At 37.0% G+C, this 19,384-nt stretch overlaps 1 protein-coding gene across 30 annotated transcripts in view; it reads left to right on the top strand.

The window, feature by feature from the left end:
• JAKMIP3 (Janus kinase and microtubule interacting protein 3) overlaps positions 1-19,384 on the top strand; it is a 132,786-nt gene that overhangs the window by 70,807 nt on the left and 42,595 nt on the right. For 28 of the 30 annotated variants that reach the window (XM_089510178.1, XM_089510173.1, XM_089510176.1 and 25 more), the window contains 2 exons: positions 5,078-5,308; positions 9,971-10,468. In XM_089510178.1, coding sequence (XP_089366304.1) covers positions 5,174-5,308; positions 9,971-10,468 — 633 coding nt within the window. In that variant the 5' untranslated portion in view covers positions 5,078-5,173. Of the gene's footprint in view, positions 1-5,077; positions 5,309-5,703; positions 5,838-9,970; positions 10,469-19,384 lie in introns of those variants that run through there. The other 2 variants (XM_089510197.1, XM_089510186.1) reach the window with 2 other exon arrangements.

A 19,384-nucleotide genomic window follows, 5' to 3' on the forward strand; every position in this document is an offset into this window, starting at 1 on the left:
TAAATGTCTCGCAAAACTAAAATTCTCAGAAGCCCATAGTATTGAGCTATGGCTGTTAAAGTGTTTTCAAACTAGATTGTTTCTGCAGTTCAGAAGCAACCACAGTTATCAATCCTAAGGACAGATAGCTATTTGAACGAATTGGTGGTTATGGCATCAAGGAGCTCTGCAGTCCACTTTGGAATGATTTGATGAGGCTTTCTCAGTACCCTCTCACTGTCTTCTTTCAGAAAATGTCTATTCTTAAACCTAATTCTTAACTAGGGATTTAAAATGATGGAAGTACCAAGTAAAAAAATATTATTCATGGACTGTACTAAAAATGTGAAGAGCATTTGACACAATAGTCTTAATACATGTTGCCATCTGTTACTGGCAATGACAGTGAATTTTGATCAATGCATAGCCAAGAGATTTCATCAGCAGAAATACTGGGGCCTTTATCAGTCTCATTAAAAGATGAGTAGAATATTTTTTAAGTAAAATTCTCTGGATTACAATGAATGATGTCTCTTGAAAGCCTCATATCTTGCTGTGATTAAGGGTTAAACACATGATCTCTGAACTAGGGAACAAGAATTCATATGTGTTTACTGATCAGGCGTATCCCTGAACCAAGGGGACCTCATATGCAATTGCACCGGAATGCATATTTTCTTCCAATTTATTTACAACAAATACTTTGTCTGGACTCATTATTTCATGGTTGGTCAACAACTAAGCCCTTTAAAGTAGAAAGGATAAGACTTTTAAGCCAATACAGCACTTAATCTCTAGACATATCTCAGATTATTAACAAATAGGCAGTGTTTTCAAATACAAAAGAATCTGGGCCATCTTGAACTGGCATACATACAAGTTGACATGTTTTTATTATTCATTTAATTGTACAAAAGCATAAAGAACCCAAAGGGACTTCTTAGCTATATCTGGTTGAAAAAATAGAATATTCTTATTTTTTGCTTGTTTTTTAAATTTAATATCCTGCATTTTTTCTGAATGGGACCAAGATATCTGACAATATAAATTGAAACAAGATACATGAATCAAAGCCTAATAATAAAAATGTTAAAAACAATTAAATAAATCACCATGTTAAAACATCAGTATTTTAAAGCAATGTATAATGAGGCCCTTAGTATCCACTGGGGTGTGGAGCCCTTATGGGTCTATGGAACCCCCACCCCCCACCCCCATGGACACTGAAGTCTGTGATATCCCATTATATACATTGGCATAGTAAAATGGGTGCCCATTGTGGTAAAATGGTAAAATCAAAGTTAGACTTTTGGAATATATATATATATATATATATATATATATTCAGGCCATGAATGACTGAATCCATGGATGGAGAATCCATGAATACAGAGCGCCAACTGTAATAACATTTTAAAATATGACAAGAACAATACAAATGCAGCACACACACTCACATCATTAAAGACCTTTCCATATAGCTAGTCACCAAATGCTTCTCCAAATAAAAAGGTATTTAACTGCTGAAGGAAGAAGAGCAGAGAGGGAGCCAGGCTAATCTCCTGGGCAGAGTTTCACAGCTGAGAACAGCTCCAAGAAGTTGCTGCTCCATGTCCTCACCAAACATACCTGGGAAGGTGATGTGGGATCAAGGGAAAGCCTTTCCCCAAGGATCTTAAACTTTGAGCAGGCTCTTATAGCAGTTATAGGGGTGAAACAGACAGGCAGCAGGGAGTTGCCAGAAGCTGCTCCCAGCCCAATCACCCCAGAGCCATGGTGACCACATGTCGTGGCCCCAAGGGGCACATCCACTCCTTTTTGGGCCACCTAAGGCAGCCACGGGGTGGCTTCAGGGTGGTTTGGGGGCATACGTCATCTAATCGCCATGTCCCCAAACTGCATGGAAGGTGCCTTTTTTTTTTGCCCATCTGTTTCAGGTCATAGTCTTGCAGAGTCTAGGTCTAGGACATAATTCTTTAAATCAGCATTTTTTCAAATTAAATTGTACCATTTAATTTTTTTCACACGCAATACAATTATAGTGTGGATGAACTGTGACACCACGTATACATATTATAATGAAACAGACTACACAGATACCTAACAATAAGTCACAATTTAGTGTTACACGATTAAATGAGCCTCAAATTCATGTGCTCCTTTAGTGTGGCTGTGAAGAACCGTCATTGTTGACCTTCAGTCTAGCTGTGAGGCAGATGTTGTAAACATTTTGTTGTTTGTTTAATTTATACCCCCATGTTTCTCCCAGATGAGATTCAAGGTGGCATCCATTTATGTTTCAAATTATCATTGACCACAGTTTTGTATTATATCCTAAACCTACAAATATGGACTTCCTACTTCCCAGCTGCTGATTGTAATTGTTGCTTTAGTAGTTGTTGTAATTGTTGTCAATATTTGTATATGTTTAATTTGTATTTATGTTTGCTGTTCCTTTGTTGTATCTCTTTTGTTAATTTTTATTGTTATAATAATTATAGAATTATAACATAATGTATAGTTTATCTTAGCTTTCATTTCTTTAAAGAAGCCAATATTTTTGAAGTTTGGTTGCTTCAACCAGCTGTAGTTAAAATTAACCACAATTTGGCAGGGTTTGAATATTATCATGGAAGAATAGTCTAAAATGGAAGCAAAAGCTTCTGAACTACTCCTTGAAGAAGTGCCAAAGGAGATGAGGAAGGATGGTGATAGTGATTGTTGTTGTTGTTGTTATTTCTTAACCAAAATGGAGAACTGCAACAGATTAAAATACATAAAATAAATAGCCTTAGTTAAAAACACAGGGCATCATTTAAAACAGAGTACATCAGTTTAAAAGAACATACAAGACCAAAACAACCAGTGCATAGTTTAAAATTCATAATTTAAAAATCATCTGGATAGGCCTGCCAGGAGACTGGTTTTTAAGGCTGTTTTAAATTCAGACAGCATATTCAACTGCTGAATCTCTTCTGACAGCTCATTCCACAGTCTAGAGGTGGCTGAAGAAAAAGACATGCAAGCTGAAGGCTCATGGTGGTTTAGAGATATTTATGGCCACAGATATTAGTCTACTAGAAAGTTTAAGCTTCCAGTTGGAATCAATAGGAACTACACTGGACGATTACTGTTTCCACACTTCATTATCTCTCCCATGCATAAAATTATAGTATTTAAACTACCTTAATCAGTAGTACTTTATAGTGTGTGTGTGTGTGTGAGAGAGAGAGAGAGAGAGAGAAAAAGAGAGACCGAAAGAATAGAAAGATTACTATATACTTAACTATAAGTCAACCTCATGTATAAGTCGAGGGCAAGTTTTGGGGCCAAAATTATGGATTTTGCTATGACCCGTGGATAAGTCGAGGGTAAAATTTAGGGGCATATAGCAAACGATCTAACGGATGAAGTAAAGCAAAACAATGTCAAAGAACTTATAAAATTCCAGCAGACATAACTCTTAAGGTTAGATGGATGAAATAATAGAGGGGGGGTCAGTGCTTCACATATTATACTCTTGCTTTTCATCAGGAGATGGTTTCTTCTTTTAAATAAGAGTTAAGACACAGTTCTTACACTGACCCATGGATAAGTCGAGTCATTTTTTGGGGGTCAATTTTTGACCTAAATTTCTAGACATATACATGAGTATATACAGTATATAAACTGACAGAGCAGATAGATTTGCATACACAAACTTTTGTTCACTCACATTTGCTCACTCACTCTCTCACACACATGCATTCTGGAATAATTCTGAGTTCCAATCACAACTGAGATTTTGCAGGAGATGTAGGAATCATGTGGCTCTCCCATTCTTGTTGGACTGCTATTAGCCGTAGCCTGCATAGCCAGTGGTGAAGAGTGAATAGCACCACAACCATGTACCACCAAAAAGTCTCATCCTAATATATGAAGACTACTACCTGTTATTCAGTAGTGTCCAATAGCAACTGCAGGGTCACATGAAAACCACCCCATCTGGGGGAAGTTTTGTTAATTATCAAAAATATAGCGGCAGAAGAACACTAAATTTATTTTCATTCCTTGTGACTTGTGCTTGGAATTTGAAAAAAAAAATCAAATTTGTGTTTAAAAATAAATTTGTTGTTGCTCATTGCAGTGCTCAAAAAGTGTCATGTTCATTAGTTTTTGGTTACTATCTTTTAGCCTTTTAAAAAAATTACTGGAAAAAGAATGGCCCAAAGATTAGAAAAAAATCCTCTACAAATGCCACTAAAATGTCAGTACCAAAAAATAATTTGTAACAAGACATTACTTTTGAAACCAATCAACTAACTTCATTCCCATTGTAACATTACTTTCAAAATGAAACTTTGTTGTGCCCTATTATCTCCAAACAGTAGGTTGTGTTATTTATAACTCATTGTATAAAACTAGGAAGTTTATCGCACCTGTCCCCCCCCCCCCCCCATTTATGGGCATGGGAAGGGAATGCTCGTGGGCGCACATGACTGAGAAAAAATTGATTTTATCACACACCAAAGCGTCCTCAAAAAGGCCCCATTCCAGGCCGCCGTCCCCGTTCAGTGCTAAGGAGCGCCATTTTTGTCTGACAGAAAACCCGTCTTTTTGAGGACACTTTGGTGTGCGATAAAATCCGTTTTTTCCTCAGTTGCACGTGCCCACGAGCATCCCCTCCCCGTGCCCATAACGGGGGGGGGGGGGGAACGGGTGCGATAAACTTCTAGGTTATACTATATAGACTCTGCCAAAAATTACTTACCTCAAAAAGAGCTAATTGATAGTGTATGCAGAGATTCATCCTAAAGAAATACCTTTACCAAACAACATCTTGCAAACATTCTGCACCCTCATACATTACCAGTAGCAGCATCCCTAACTTTGTCTTTTTGGAACTGCAGAGTTACTTCCACAGAAGACCTAGCATTTTCAAATTCTGCTGATCACTGAACAAGTAAGCACATGATGTCTTCACCTTCAAAGAGGGTTTGCTGCCTGGAGTGTTCCTTTTTATAACATCAAACCATTTCAATTTAACCATGCTTTATTCTTGTAGAGCTAATTATGGACCCACTGGAACTCACCATAATGGTTATTTCTCTTTAAACAGGAAAGTGAGAAAATGTCGTGGGACAGAACCAAGGAATAGACGAGAACAAAAGGTTCTCTGCTTGGGAGTTTACCCCTCTCATCACGTCGACTCACAATGTCAAAGAAGGGTGCCAGCTTTCGAGCTAAAGGAGAAAGACCGGATGCCTTAGCTGCCTTGCAAGCTGCTAATGAAGAGCTCAGGGCAAAACTCACAGACATTCAGATAGAGCTCCAGCAAGAAAAGAGTAAGGTGTGCATCTCCCCCACTAATTACTCAAAAGGAGTGTCACCTCTTCACTGGTTGTTTCCAAAATATGCCCACTGCAATGTTGTAAATGAGATGGAATGTGCTACCATGTTTCTTTGCTCCCTTTCTGTCCTGAAAACAAACCACCATATGGTTCAGTATATTTTATCACAATATGATTTATGCATTTTATTAAACAGGCCCACTTTTCAAATACACTTGCAAGGTGTATCCAAATAACACTATATTAGATATTAATATTTTTGTTTTGCAATAGGACATTTCATAAAAAATATGGTTTATAAATTTCTTTGTATAGAACCAATTTTGAAAGATGCAAGGTGTGTCCCTACAGTATTATATTATATATCAATATATTATGTTCCCTTTTGCAATAGGACGTAGTCCTGGATTTGTAAGCTGAGAATCTGATCACAAAAAAGATGCAGTAAACATTACCTATCTCTCTCTTAATATGACTTTTGAGGAATAAAGCCTGAAGGTTGCATTAGATCCATTTCTTTCTTCAAATGTGAGTTTTGATGAATTATTTAGAGGCTGCTCTAATTGGTCCCCTATGGAGGTCAAAGCAGCTGTATTGTCAGCATGTACCATACACTGAGAAGCAAAACTGCCAAGATTCAGGGACAATGGAATAAATCCATTTAGGGTAAACATTAAAGTGGCTGACTTGGCAAATTTATATGGAAAACAATCTAGACCTTAATTCTAAAATTAAATTAAATGTAGTTACTGTGTGGGTGACAGCCTGAAGCATGCATTTGCTTTTTAGAATAATCTACCAAACCTGAAGACAAATTATAATTTGTCAACACTTTGCTTTGCATGAAGAATAATGACATGCAGAAATGGTGACTGGGAAAGTATAGCTGCCTTGGGTGGCCTATTACACATCATCAGAATAGAAAAAATACTTCTTCGGTTGTTGTTACTTACCATGAAGTCCACCTTGATTTATGGCAGACTCTACAAATGAAAGAGGTCTAAGAGTAAAGGTTATCAGCTGCCCTGCTCAGGGTTTGCAAACTCAGGGCCATGACCTCCTTGATTGAATCAATCCACCTGTAATGCGGTCTTCCTCTTTTGCTATTGCCTTTTACTGTACAGAGCATTATTGTCTTTTCCATTGAGTCACAATTCCCAAGTATAACAGCCTCAGTTTATTCATCTTGGCTTCTAGGGAGATCTCAAGCCTAATTTGCTCTAGTACCCAGGACACATATACACTGTAGCAATAACGCAGCTTGACACCACTTTACGTGCTGTAGTTCCATACTATGAAATCCTGGGATTTGTAGTTTTACAAGGTATTTAGCCTTCTCTATCAAGGTGTGCTGGCACCTCACAAAACTACAAATCCTAGGATTCTGTAGGATGGAGCCAAGGCAGTTAACATGGTGTCAAACTGCATCATATATTAGATGATCGATTTCTATTTATTTATTTGTTTACTGTGGCCATTGGTATCCAATTCTCTTGTTGCTTTAATTATTTAATTACTGTATAAAAAGATAAGTGTTATCCATTTCATGGACTCTTTGAACTGAAAAGTAGGATATCATTATTTGAATAAAATGAAATAAATAAAGAATACAGAACAAAGAATAAAATAAATAAAGAATAATACAATACAGCATTTTAATAAAATGCAGTGTTTCTACAACCAATGCAAACTGCTTTGTATAAATTATTCACATGGCCATTTTCAACCTGAGTGAATCCTGAATTCTAAGCATTATTTACAATATAAATTTCTAAAGAACATATTCCATACTGTAGCTTCTAAATAGACTGTAAATGTCAGACAAGGCCTGTTTATATGTTCAATAAATCACTTGAGTGTGTATCTAAGCATTATCCCTGATTTCTTTGCAGCTTTACAAGCACTGCCAAGAATACCAGATGAGACTGTTTTCAGTTAAAGTAGTTATCTAGCTGTTTCTATTCAGAAAAGAAGGAGGACAGTAATGGGTTTAAAGATATGCTTGTGTTTTATTTCTTTGGGGTTTTTTTTCTCTGTATTTTCTGACTCCAGTCAGTTTTTCTAGAAAGGTAACTAAAATAGTCTGGGCCAGAATTATCTATGGATACTCTGGTAAAAACCGCAAAGCCTTTTTCTGCTAAGTTTAAGGAGTTTTTTGCCCTGCCTCCCACAAAAAGTCCAGACTTGACTTGATACTTGAAGGTACAGACTTGAGATTTGACTTGAGATTTGGAGTAAAAGACTTGAATACATCACTGCCTTTTTGGCAAGGGTGTTATCACCCAAAGTCAGGGTGAGGAGGAAAAAACAAATCCGCTTGCCTGATGTCTAACAGTGCATCTATACCATAGAAATAATGCAATTTGACACCATTTTAACTGCCATGGCTTCATCCTGGGGTTTGTAGTTTTGTAAGGCACCAGCATTCTTTGGCAAGAAAGACCTTGTAAAACTACAAATTCCAGGATTCCATAGGATGAAACTACAACACTTAAAGTGATGGCAAACTCCATTATTTCTACACCCCAAGTTGCTATGTTCACACTATGATCTCACTGAGTTGAAGCCCAAAGAGGGGAGCTGAATAAAATCCTGTGCTGTGAATAGGGTTAGGTGTTGGGCTCAGTGGTTTCTTTAGTCCCTTCCAACTTGGTAGCAAAAGATGGGCTGTTGCTAGCCACAGGACCAATGGAGGAAAGTGAAAAGATGGCACTACTAGGGAGAAGAAGAGGAAGCAGAAAACTAGTGGTAGTAAGCCTGGCTATAGAAATAGTAGTCATTGTAGTGTGAATAAATATATTGGAAAATATTCAAAGAGCTATGCAAATAGCGCCTAATTTCCTTTAGGCTTAGGTTTCTAAAACAGCAGGTCTGTACGCCCCTATTGAATTGGGTTGGGTTTTTGAAAAATGATTTGTGAAAATAGCACAGTTGGTTTATTGTTCAAAAATCCCCATAGGGCAGTATTGTGAATTCCAGATAATAGAAGCAGTTTTATTTACTGTTAAGTACCTTTGCAGAAACCTCTATCAATGCATGTTTACTCCAAATGAAGCTTTGCTTTACTTCAGTGACACTCAGTCAAGTGTGTTTTAAGACTGCAGCCTTAAACTGCCAAGATCTGATCAAATTTTAGAAATCTTGCTACATATTGAGTGCTGATACCTTGAGTGCCATTACAAATTTATATATTTGTAGTCTCACATATATTATTTCACTGCTTCTTCTATGTACCCTCATCTGATAAAGTTAAGAAGATTGGCCATGAGCATTTTAGCATACAAAGGCAAGCTTTGCCAGACTTCACAATTGATTTTATTGCATGTTGCAAAGCAAGCAATCACTAATGGAAAACAAGCAATGTGCTGAGCTTAGTTGCACCTGTATTTTTGTTAATATCAGCTGCAGACAAGCAATTACAACCCAAGGATCTGAATATATTGCATATGTTTGTAATTCACTTACAATTTAGGAAGCAGAGTATTAGCACAAATTCCTCATGTAAATTCAGTGTTGAATATCTAGCTCAGCAGTAAGTGTTGAATTGCTTGTGCATCAGCTTCACAACTAAGTAGACGTCATTAAAAGGTGATTTGTTCATTAAAAAGTATGTATATATAGTTCCTAAAATACTTTTTAAAATCTCTCAATATTAATTAATACCCGATAAAACATTAAAAGATCACAGGGGGATTTTGGTCTAGATAGATGAATGCCACCAAATAACAACTCACAAGAAATAAAACAAATGAAATAAAATGCAGTATTAAAATACAATAACAAAACAAATAAAATGGCATTGTGTACATCACATTGACTCTGATATTGACCCTATCATAGGACGATTTTACTTGTGATGGGAAAATACTCAAAAATATTTTTAAAATAATTTTAAAAACCACAGTTAGGAGTCAGGAAACCGATGGGAAGAATCTTTACAGTTCAAGATTTATTCTGCACAAGATCCACACGATAAGGAGAGGGGTTGTAGTGGGGTTTTGGAGCAGAAAACAGAATTTTCTGTGCATGAAACTGTAAGTGGGGTCCTGTTGTAAAAATATATCCTAAATTATGGTCATACGTGTATATAATGATACACCTTTATATGATTTTGGTAACCCTTTTAATCCCAAAGGCCAAAGAATATAAAATATGCTGTTTTCTTTTGGACATGACACTTCTGTATCTCTCCAATGATGATTGTAGAGATGTTTGGAAAGTGAATATGTGCACTTTTAAGATGCCTGTTGACTTATGGCAACTTCTTGAATTTGATGGGGGGTTTTTTAGTCAAGGAATACAGATGTGGTTTTGCCAGTTCTTTCCTCTGAAATAAAGCCTACAGCACCCAGTATATTGTTGGCAGGTTCCATCAAAATCCTAACCAGGACTGACATTTAGTCTGAATTAACATGTTCTTGTTTATTCATTCATTTTTCATATTGTTCTGTTGGATCTTAGCTGTCAATAGTAAAATCTCATGCTTTGATGAGAAAAGTGTCCAATATTGACCCATACAAGAGTTGAAAGTTCCCCAGCAGTCTGTCTAGTTCAACCCTAGGTGTGTGCAGGAATCCACAGCTAAAGCATCTGTGATTTATTACGTATTGACAAAACACACCTAAAATATACTGTGTGATCCTTTCTTCCTCTTCTTCTAGGCCAGCAAATTGGAGAGGGAGAAAAACCAGGAAGTGAGGCAGCTCAAAGAACACGAACAACATAAAAACACAGTGATTGTAACAGAACTCAAGGCTAAACTTCATGAAGAAAAAATGAAGGAGCTCCAGGCTGTTCGGGAAGGGCTTTTAAGACAGCATGAAGCTGAGCTTCTTAGAGTCATAAAAATTAAAGATAATGAAATTCAAAGACTACAGGCCTTGCTTAATACCGTACGGGATGGGACGCCTGATAAGGTTAAGACGATGCTCTTCTCTGAAGCAAAGGAGGAGGCCAAGAAAGGATTTGAAGTTGAAAAAACCAAAATGCAACAGGAAATCTCAGAGCTTAAGGGGGCTAAAAAACAAGTAGAAGAGGCTTTATCTGTAGTCATTCAAGCTGACAAAATTAAAGCAGCAGAGATACGGAGTGTGTACCACCTTCACCAAGAGGAAATCACTAGAATAAAGAGAGAGTGTGAGCGGGAAATTCGCAGATTGGTATGTGCAGATTTCAGTCATTCTGGTGGTTTTAACAAGGGGAAGGGGAAGGTGAAAGGTATCGTCATACTGCCATCATGTTTACACTAAAAATAGTTTAAATACACATGACAAAGCATCCTGGTTTTGGGCTAGTAATCTGGACAGACTTTCTGATCCTTCTGAGGTTCATCCAGCACTAATGAAAATGCCTGTGATGAGGTTGTTGCAGAAACATATGCTTTGCTCTAAGTAACAGGCGGCAAGTTTTGATCCAGGTTGTCTCTTGCTCAGTTGTCACGCCATACTGTATGTTTAAATGATCATTTCAGTTCCACAAGGAATGAGCTTCACATTAGTGCTTGTTGGTATTCAGAGAGATTTTCTTTGTTTTGTTTGATAGCGTTAAAATTAAGACACATGCTATAATTCAAGGATTATTTGCAATTTCAAAACTACTTCACTTTTTGTTGGATAAAACTTTATAGCTACTGAGACATAAAAACCCATTATTCATTGTAATAAGATTAAAATGTGAAATATTTTCATCTTCATAATTTTTGACATCTTTTTCTGTTTCTTCTTGAATTCATTTGAAAGCAAAACTGAAAGAAAGACAGTGTGTTCAGTACTCCAAATAGTGTTAAGTTCAGTTACACCCATTTAATTCAAATGCTTAATAATGAAGTACAACAAAATTCTGTCCAGGTTTACTAAGAAGTAACTCTTATGGAATTCGTTTACATTTAGCCTCAGGTACATGCATAGAACTCCTGCCTCTTGGGTTACAGCCAATGACAGAAGGCTGTGCATATGCCCTGCAAACAAATTTGTTGCTATCTTACATTTGTTTGTTTTTTTTTTTAAATAAAGCAATTATTTATGCCATAATTTCATAGTATATTTTTTGGAGCTAAATGAACAGATGTGGCCTGTACACCATATCTGGGTTGTACAAAAGGATAACTTGTAAAAATGACTCTTACACAATCTTTCTTTGCATTTATATTATACAAAAATTGTTATATAAATATTTTATATTCTATATATTATATCTTTTATTTATTTTGCATATTGCTATATATTATATAGTGCATATGCTATACATACATACATTATTGCTTTTGGCCAATGGCCATCGCAAAATCAGTAATACAATACAATAAAATTTCCATAAAAACAATATACAACAAATTGTATCAAATAGCAAAACTTTAGCATTAACAATTGTGGACAACTTAGATAACATGAATATGTTAAAATTCACAGTTGGACCCCTTTATATCAAGTTATCCCCATTACAGGGGACAGCAATCTCTGCTATGTATTTCTTCCTAGTCTTTTTAGCAGCAAGAGCAAACAAAGCTACGCACCAGGTCACATGTTTATCTGTGTCCATACGGAGGTAGAGTACTTTTTCTTGAGAGTTTGAAAAGATTTTATTATTGATTAAGGGTAAAATAAAATGCTCCCTGGGATCTTTATACAAAGGGCAACAGGTTAAATATTGTACCAAATCCTCTGAATATGGGCAGCCAACAATACATCTCTGTTCGTTTTTCGGAACCTTTTAAAGCCTTCCATCTCTATACTATATGTTTTATATATTGATGTATAGCAATCTTTTTATTGATCATACATAGTACTGTATATTATATATTTTTTCTGTGATGGCATACATGTATAGGCTGTACTTTGCATACAAATTTAGGCAAGATAACTTTATAATGTTATAGTTGGAAAGCTTCGACTTTAACTGTTTTTTGCGCCATTTCTTTAAATTGACAATATCTGTCTCCTTTACAACTGTTTGATTTTTCAGGTTTTATGATATTACTTGGAGTTATGATAGCTAGGTCCTTTGCACTAAAAATCCATGTTTTCTACTTGGTATTGACCAGCACCACCATATCTACATATTACTGGGCGTCAGTTTATGTATAATGCTCCCATGATCACAATGAGGTCCACACTTAATGTTTTCCTGTGCCATTGTGGGATACTTATTTGTAGGAAGGTGTTCTTTCTCCAGTTAATTATTCATAGCAGATCAATTCTTGATGTAGAACTTCAGCTGATTTATTATGTTGATTGATCTTGTTACTGTTTTCTGTGATAAGAATGACAATGACAAATACAACTTCAGTTTCATATTATATGATCCAGTTTTGCACAATAAAACAGTCTGTTCAGAGATGTGCTGTCTCCCAAATGGATACTGAGGAATTTAGTTAAGATCTTACTTCATATGTTCTCTTTGATGTTTTAACTGTATTATTTTATTTTATTGTTGTTTACCTCATTGGGTACTATTTTCAGGGAGAGGGTGTAGTGCGAATGTAAAAATAGATTATTATATTTTCCAAAGTAAAATACAGTGCTTAGCAGAATGTTGCTTTGATAAGCTAATTTCTTGTTGCATGCCTTCAAGTTGTTTCCTTTTGCCTTCTTCTGAGCACAGACATATTGACTTGCCCAACGTCACATAGTGGATTTCCATGGCTGAACTGTGACTCAAACCTGGTTCTCTAGACTTATAGTCCAAACCTCAACTCACTACATCATGTCGACTCTCACGCTAACTTACTGCTGGTACAGACCGGCAAAAATAACCGACGTGTGTTTAGAGCTGGGTCCCACCTCCAAGATAGCTCATTATGCATATGCAGATATTCCAAAATCTGGAAAAAAAATATCTAAACTCCAAAACAGTACTGATCCCAAGCATTTCGGATGAAGGAGACTCAGCCTGTATGAAGCAGAATGGGAATACTGAAAATGGTTTCTATTTACTTCAAAGAAGCAGAGAAATAATTATGTTAGTGAAAAAGGTCATTCTGTCAATATTAAAAAATATAGTTTTAAATAACCAGTGACTTAATTCCTAAATAAAATCTCACTAATTGCTAAGGGAAGGGTCCTCTTAACAGTGTTCTGCTCATGCAGCTTTCCCATTATAAGCCCGTTTGGTTTTTAATAGCTTTAAGGATCTAAAGATGATGTCCTGCCACCATCACTAGTGCATTTGAAGAGGACAAGGGAGAAAGCCATCACGGTAGCTGCCTCCAAGTTGTAGAATTCCATCTCACAGGAGGTTTAGTTGTTTCTCTTCCCCCTCTCTTTCCACTAGCAGGCAAAGACATTTTCTTTGGACAGGCCTTTGTCTCTTAACTTATGTGGCAGAAGGATCTGTGTTATGCTTTTATCCTGTTTACCATGGTCAAACTGTTTTAGCTTTTGTCCACAATATACTTTTTATATATACAAAATTATATAGCTGAACTTTATTTTAATTTGTTGTAAACTCCTTGGTTTCTGTACTGGCAGAAAGGCAGGATATTAAATAAATAAGTAAATAATCCATCCATCAATCAGAAATGACAGCTGACCATTTCCCCAAATTCCTCATCTCTCTTGCATAGCCAAAGCTCTGTTCCAATGCTCTACTCTGATGCTGTACAGAGAGGATGGTTTAGCAGGCTGAAGAAAGGAGGAGAAAAGAAGAAAGAAGTGAAAATTGCCTTCTCACTCTTTCACTAGCTCTTCCATTCAAAGAAAATAATTCAGAATCAAAGCAAGTATAATGTTACAATCAATGAAGAATAACTAATTACAGTGTCACTACAATGGTGTCTGTAAATACAGTGTCACTAGGCTAAATTTAGACATTGGCGTAGTCATTGTTGCTGAGTCTAAGGAGATTATGATACCAGGGCCAACTGCACAACAATCACGCTATTTCAAGATACTGGAAACATGGCACTATAGTGATCAATATTTTCACACAGTCATGCATTCATGTAATAATAATGATGATGATATTAAAAAAGGAGAAACACAATTGCATTCTGCATACATCTGTTCTTGTATCGTTAGTATGTAATTACTGAAAATTACATGCATGCACCACTTTTGTGCTACTGTGCATGTCTGAAAATCATTGTTCTGTACTGAACAGAAGAAAATAAAATTTATATATTTAACAACATTACAGTATTTTTATCCAGTTGAAATAAGATTGTATCCTCAGCCTCAAAATAAGAGAGAAATCCCCTCCAAAAACAAATAAGCAATAAGAATAAATTGTCAGTACCTAAATGCTCTCTGGGAAAAGGTCCTGGATTGCTCCACAATAGCAAGGATGAAACTTTACTGATTTCTACATCTTTCCAATAGTGTGAATGAAGCACTATTGACAAGCGATTCATGGAGTTTTTCTGTAAATAAGAAGTTACTGAAGCATCCCATGTTTTTCATAGGAGAAGTATGGGATGAGCATGACATCATGTGAAAATCTTCACATGATCGCACGAACATGATGGGAACATTCTGTTTTTCTCCCGTTTTTTTATCCCCATGTCATAATCTCCTTTGCCTTGATACAGTGTTGTGAAGATAGAGTAACTCCTGAACTCATTAGGTGGATATAAAGGGGGATATAAAGGTAAGAAGAAATGAACTTAATCTTCTAGAAGTCATTCACATTACATGGGGAATGTCTCCAATTGTATATGTTAATAGAGTCACCCCCCACTTTTTAGATAGATGTCGATTTTAAAGGGGAAATGGTGGGACAGTTTCGAATGAGGGGTGGGAATCACATGGTTCTCCAGATGCTGTAAGATGATCTCCTGGCAGTCATAGCAAGTATAGTTAATGGTAAGAGACGATTTATGGGTAGAATCAGATATTAAGTTCTAGTGAAAGATTCAGCAATTCACAACTGTTGAAATCATCTCCCCCCTCTCCTTTGTTGCCCTTGAGTCTGACTTCAAACTAATACAGTCAGCCCTTCACATTTGCTGGGGTTAGGGGCATAAGATCCCTGCAAAAGTGGAAAAAACACTAACATTCTACCCCCAACCGTATTTAAAAAGTGTGATCTGTAGATTCAACCCACTATAGATTCTTTCAAGTTGATGCGGTTCTTTGTCAAGGCAAAAGTGATGAGCTGGCTGGACTCTACTACTGTCCTATGCCATTTTTAATAGGGATTTACAAGCCTTGTTTGCACCCTCTCAGTTTCATGAGGCTTCCAGTCCCTAATAAAAATGTTATGGGACAGCGACAGAGATGGCAGCAAATAATCCATGACTAATAAAATCTGCAAAAGTCAAATCCACAAGTCTGGAGGGCCCACTCTAATTTCTTTTCTTATCTTGCAACCTACTTTGGTGTAAAAATCTAAGCAAAACATTTAATACAGTACAGACACAAAATATAACTTGAAAATGTAGGTATCACATTTAAATCTAGATTTTAGGCCCAACAGTTCCTTATGTAATCGAAGTGCTTAAATTTCACATAGTCCAATAAAGAATAGAAGTTAACAGCTCACATGAAAAAAGCATTGTGGCTAATGTTTGCCTGGGGAAGTACTAATCTATTAGGAAGACTAGGAGGTTACTCATCAAGTAACAGTGAGGCATTTTCATGTTAAAGTCAGTGACCCCGTTCAGTCACAACCGTTGGATTAAACACAGTGCTGCATTCTCAACAGTCCTTTCATCTGTGAAGATCGTAGGAAAGAAAATAAATTTGACTGAGCAAAAGTGTGCTGATCTATTTTGGCAACTTCATAGGTTAAAATGTAGAGCATATAACATGATCTAGTCATCTGGTTATATTTTTTGTTCTTTATGTCAACCATCACAGCATATTAGCAGAGCTCTACTTAGCAAGAAAAAATAAATCCCCAGTAAGCAATATAATGCCAGAGGATACATTGGGTATGCTTCAGGGTCATGCAACCATGTGTCTTTTAAGCATAAAACACACCCATTTCTGGCTAAAGCAATTTAACATGATTAAATACTGACTTGCCAGAAGACTGTTGAATTTATTGCAACTGGCTAGCATGTCAACACCTCTGGGTTTCATAGTCAGAGGCAAATAATAAAGATCCATTACATTTAATAGCATATTTTTCAACATCCATATTATGTGCTAATATTAAAGTGCAGAGTTCTGAGACTGCAGATTTCTACTGCTAGTTACAAAAAAATACTATTGTAGTAGAAGTAGAAGAATCTTGTAGCAGCATGAAGTCTAACTTTTTATGATACAAGCTTACATAGGCAAGAAACTATTTTCACTTGATGCACCTGGTGCTAATGCTTCAGTACTCATGGAATACATACCTCAATAACATTTGCTAAGCCATTTAGCCAATATTTTACTCAGGAGCTGTGTAAAGGCCATTAAGGATCAAGAATGTGGGGAGGGGTGTGTGGGAACCAACTAAAAAATCTACTTTCCTCCGGCGTTTTCTACTGAAAAGGGGGTATTCGTGAAAAAAAATGTTTTGTGGAACTTGTATGAGGATATTTGTGTATGCCCTTAGCCAATTTTTTGTGTATCTGCTTCTGGTTATTAAAATGTGTCTCTCATGTCCCATTCTTCCCAATGGTGATGTGATGTGCACATAATCATGTGCGTGGCTCCATGCACGTGCCGCCTTTAGGAAAATGGGGCAGGGCCATCCACAGATGCTGTAATCTGCAGATGGCAAGCCTGTGGTTGGGAAAGGCCTAATGTACTATTTAACATCAACTTAAATCAATAACATCATACTAATAATAAAAAGCAGTGAACTATTAATGAGTTCAATGCATCTAGATTATTTTGAAACTTCAGACATAAAAGGCAGCCAGTAGTTGAATGTCTATGTGAATAGAAATGTCTTTTCCTGCTAGTACAAGGACAAAAGAGAGAAAGCTTGCACAGTCTTTTGGAAAGGAGTTCTGTAATTCAGGAGTTGCTCAACATGAAGGCCCCTTGTCATGTCTGCCCCAGACATATCTCTGAATGTGGTGGGACTGAGATAAAGCTTGTGGGGTTTCCACCCGTTCTCCTATTTCTATGGTCATCAAATGTGGGCTTTTTCCAACTCTTATGCCACCAACTGTAAGGATTCCTCGCCAGCAGTCCCACCGCTGTGGCCAAATGTGGGGTTTCTACTTTTTAACCCACCAACTGTGAAGGTTTCCACAGAGCTCACTGAAATTACAAAAAGCAATGGCTTTCCCTGACCCCCACTTCTATGACACAACTTTGGGGAAATGTCTAAATGCCCTCAAAGTATCTATGAGGATTTATGTAACTTCTATGCTTAGTGAACATCATCTCTGTATTCAGTACTGCCATCACAGACACCTTGTCTGGATCCTAGCTCTCAGATACATAATGGTTCCAGAGGCCAAAAGTGTATAAACACATAAACAAATACACCTGTCCCTCCATATTCACTAGCATTAGGGGCACAAGACCCCTGTGAATATGGAAAAACCGCAAATAACAAAAACACCATGTTTTTATCTGAGAGGATACCTCTTTAAGAATCTCTAGGTCCTCCAATGCAATTCTGTGGTCAGTGTCCGACAGACATTGACCATAGGACTGTGCTGGAGGCACTACAAAGGCCTAGTAGAGTATTCTCTCTAGGACTGCCAAAATAAAGCTGCTTCGGGTCTCTTTGGAGATATGCTGTTTAAATGATGCATGCATCCTAAGAATCCGGAAGCTGCACCAAAGCTGCACTGCAGTGCTTAGGAATGGAGTGTGGCTTTGGCGCGACCTCCGGACTCTTATGACTCATGCATCATTTAAATAGCATATCTCCAAAGAGACCCGAAGCAGCTTTATTTTGGCAGTCTGTAACAGGCCTCTAGGTCTTTCAGTGCAACTTAGTTAAAGTTGACTATAGAGTTGCACTGGAGGACCTAGATATTTCTAGAGAGAACATATGAATCAAATCCATGAATAATCAAATCTGCAAATATCAAAGCCGCAAATATGGAGTGTACTTATTTTTAGATGTTCAACATAACATAGCAGTTTATTCACTTATTAAATTTGAAACATCAGGCTCACACTCTCTTGCTCCTCTAAGGCTAAATTTACAAGTCACTCAACTCAAACTCCCTTCTTCCAATCTAACTCCAGTCTAATTGAAATACTTTTTAAAACTGCATTCTACTCAGATCTTAGGCTAACTCCCCACTCAGACAGAACTTCCAATTGTCATTCACCAGCAAATCTCCTCAAGCTTTCTACCACTCAGCATTCATGCCAGCATTACATTCTCTCCTCTTATAATACACAACCTCTTACCTCATACTATAATATACAATCAATAAAACAAACAACATTTTCAAATACAAGTCCATGACATCACAAGCTTCTCCTACAGATTTCAAAGACTGTGTGAGAAATTGCCTGGACACTAGATATGGAGGGCTTTTTAGTAAGCATTACAGTTATTGCTAATAACCGTATAACTGAAATAAACTGTAATACATGTGCTAGTAACCTCCCATCTTGATTTCTGTAATGCACTCTACATGGGGCTACCTCGTGCTTGGTCCGGAAACTTCAACTAATACAGAATATGGCAGCCATATTAGGCACATCCAGAAGAGACAATATAACACCAATCTTAAGATCACTTCACTGACTGCCCATTAGTTTCCAGGTCCAGTCCAAGGTGTTAGTTATCACCTTTAAAGCCCTAAATGGCTTGGGTCCAACCTATCTCTGGGACCGTCTCCTTCCGTATAATCCACCCCACGCACTTAGGTCCTCTGGGAAGAATTTGCTGAAACTTTTGAAAACTAAGCTATCTGCAACTGTCCAGAGGACCTTCTTGGCTGCCACTCCCAGATTATGGAATGGCCTGCTGGACAAGATCCGTCATATTACCATCTTATACAGCTTTTTAAAAGCTGTTAAAATGGATCTCTTCTGGCAGGCCTTTCCTGAATAGATACCTGGCCACCAAAAGAAAACTTAACTGTTGATCTCTGATCTGCCTACAGTCACTATTCATCTGTTAATATTGTTACAGTTTTAAGAATGTTTTACATTTTAAATGGTTTAATTGTATTTTAAAGGGGAGAGGGTTTGGGGGTTATATTGTGGAATGTATATTTTAATGTT

Source organism: Sceloporus occidentalis, unplaced genomic scaffold (assembly GCF_023333645.1).
Source record: "Sceloporus occidentalis isolate IW3139 unplaced genomic scaffold, rSceOcc1.0.p SCAF_2, whole genome shotgun sequence".
NCBI lineage: Eukaryota > Metazoa > Chordata > Lepidosauria > Squamata > Phrynosomatidae > Sceloporus > Sceloporus occidentalis.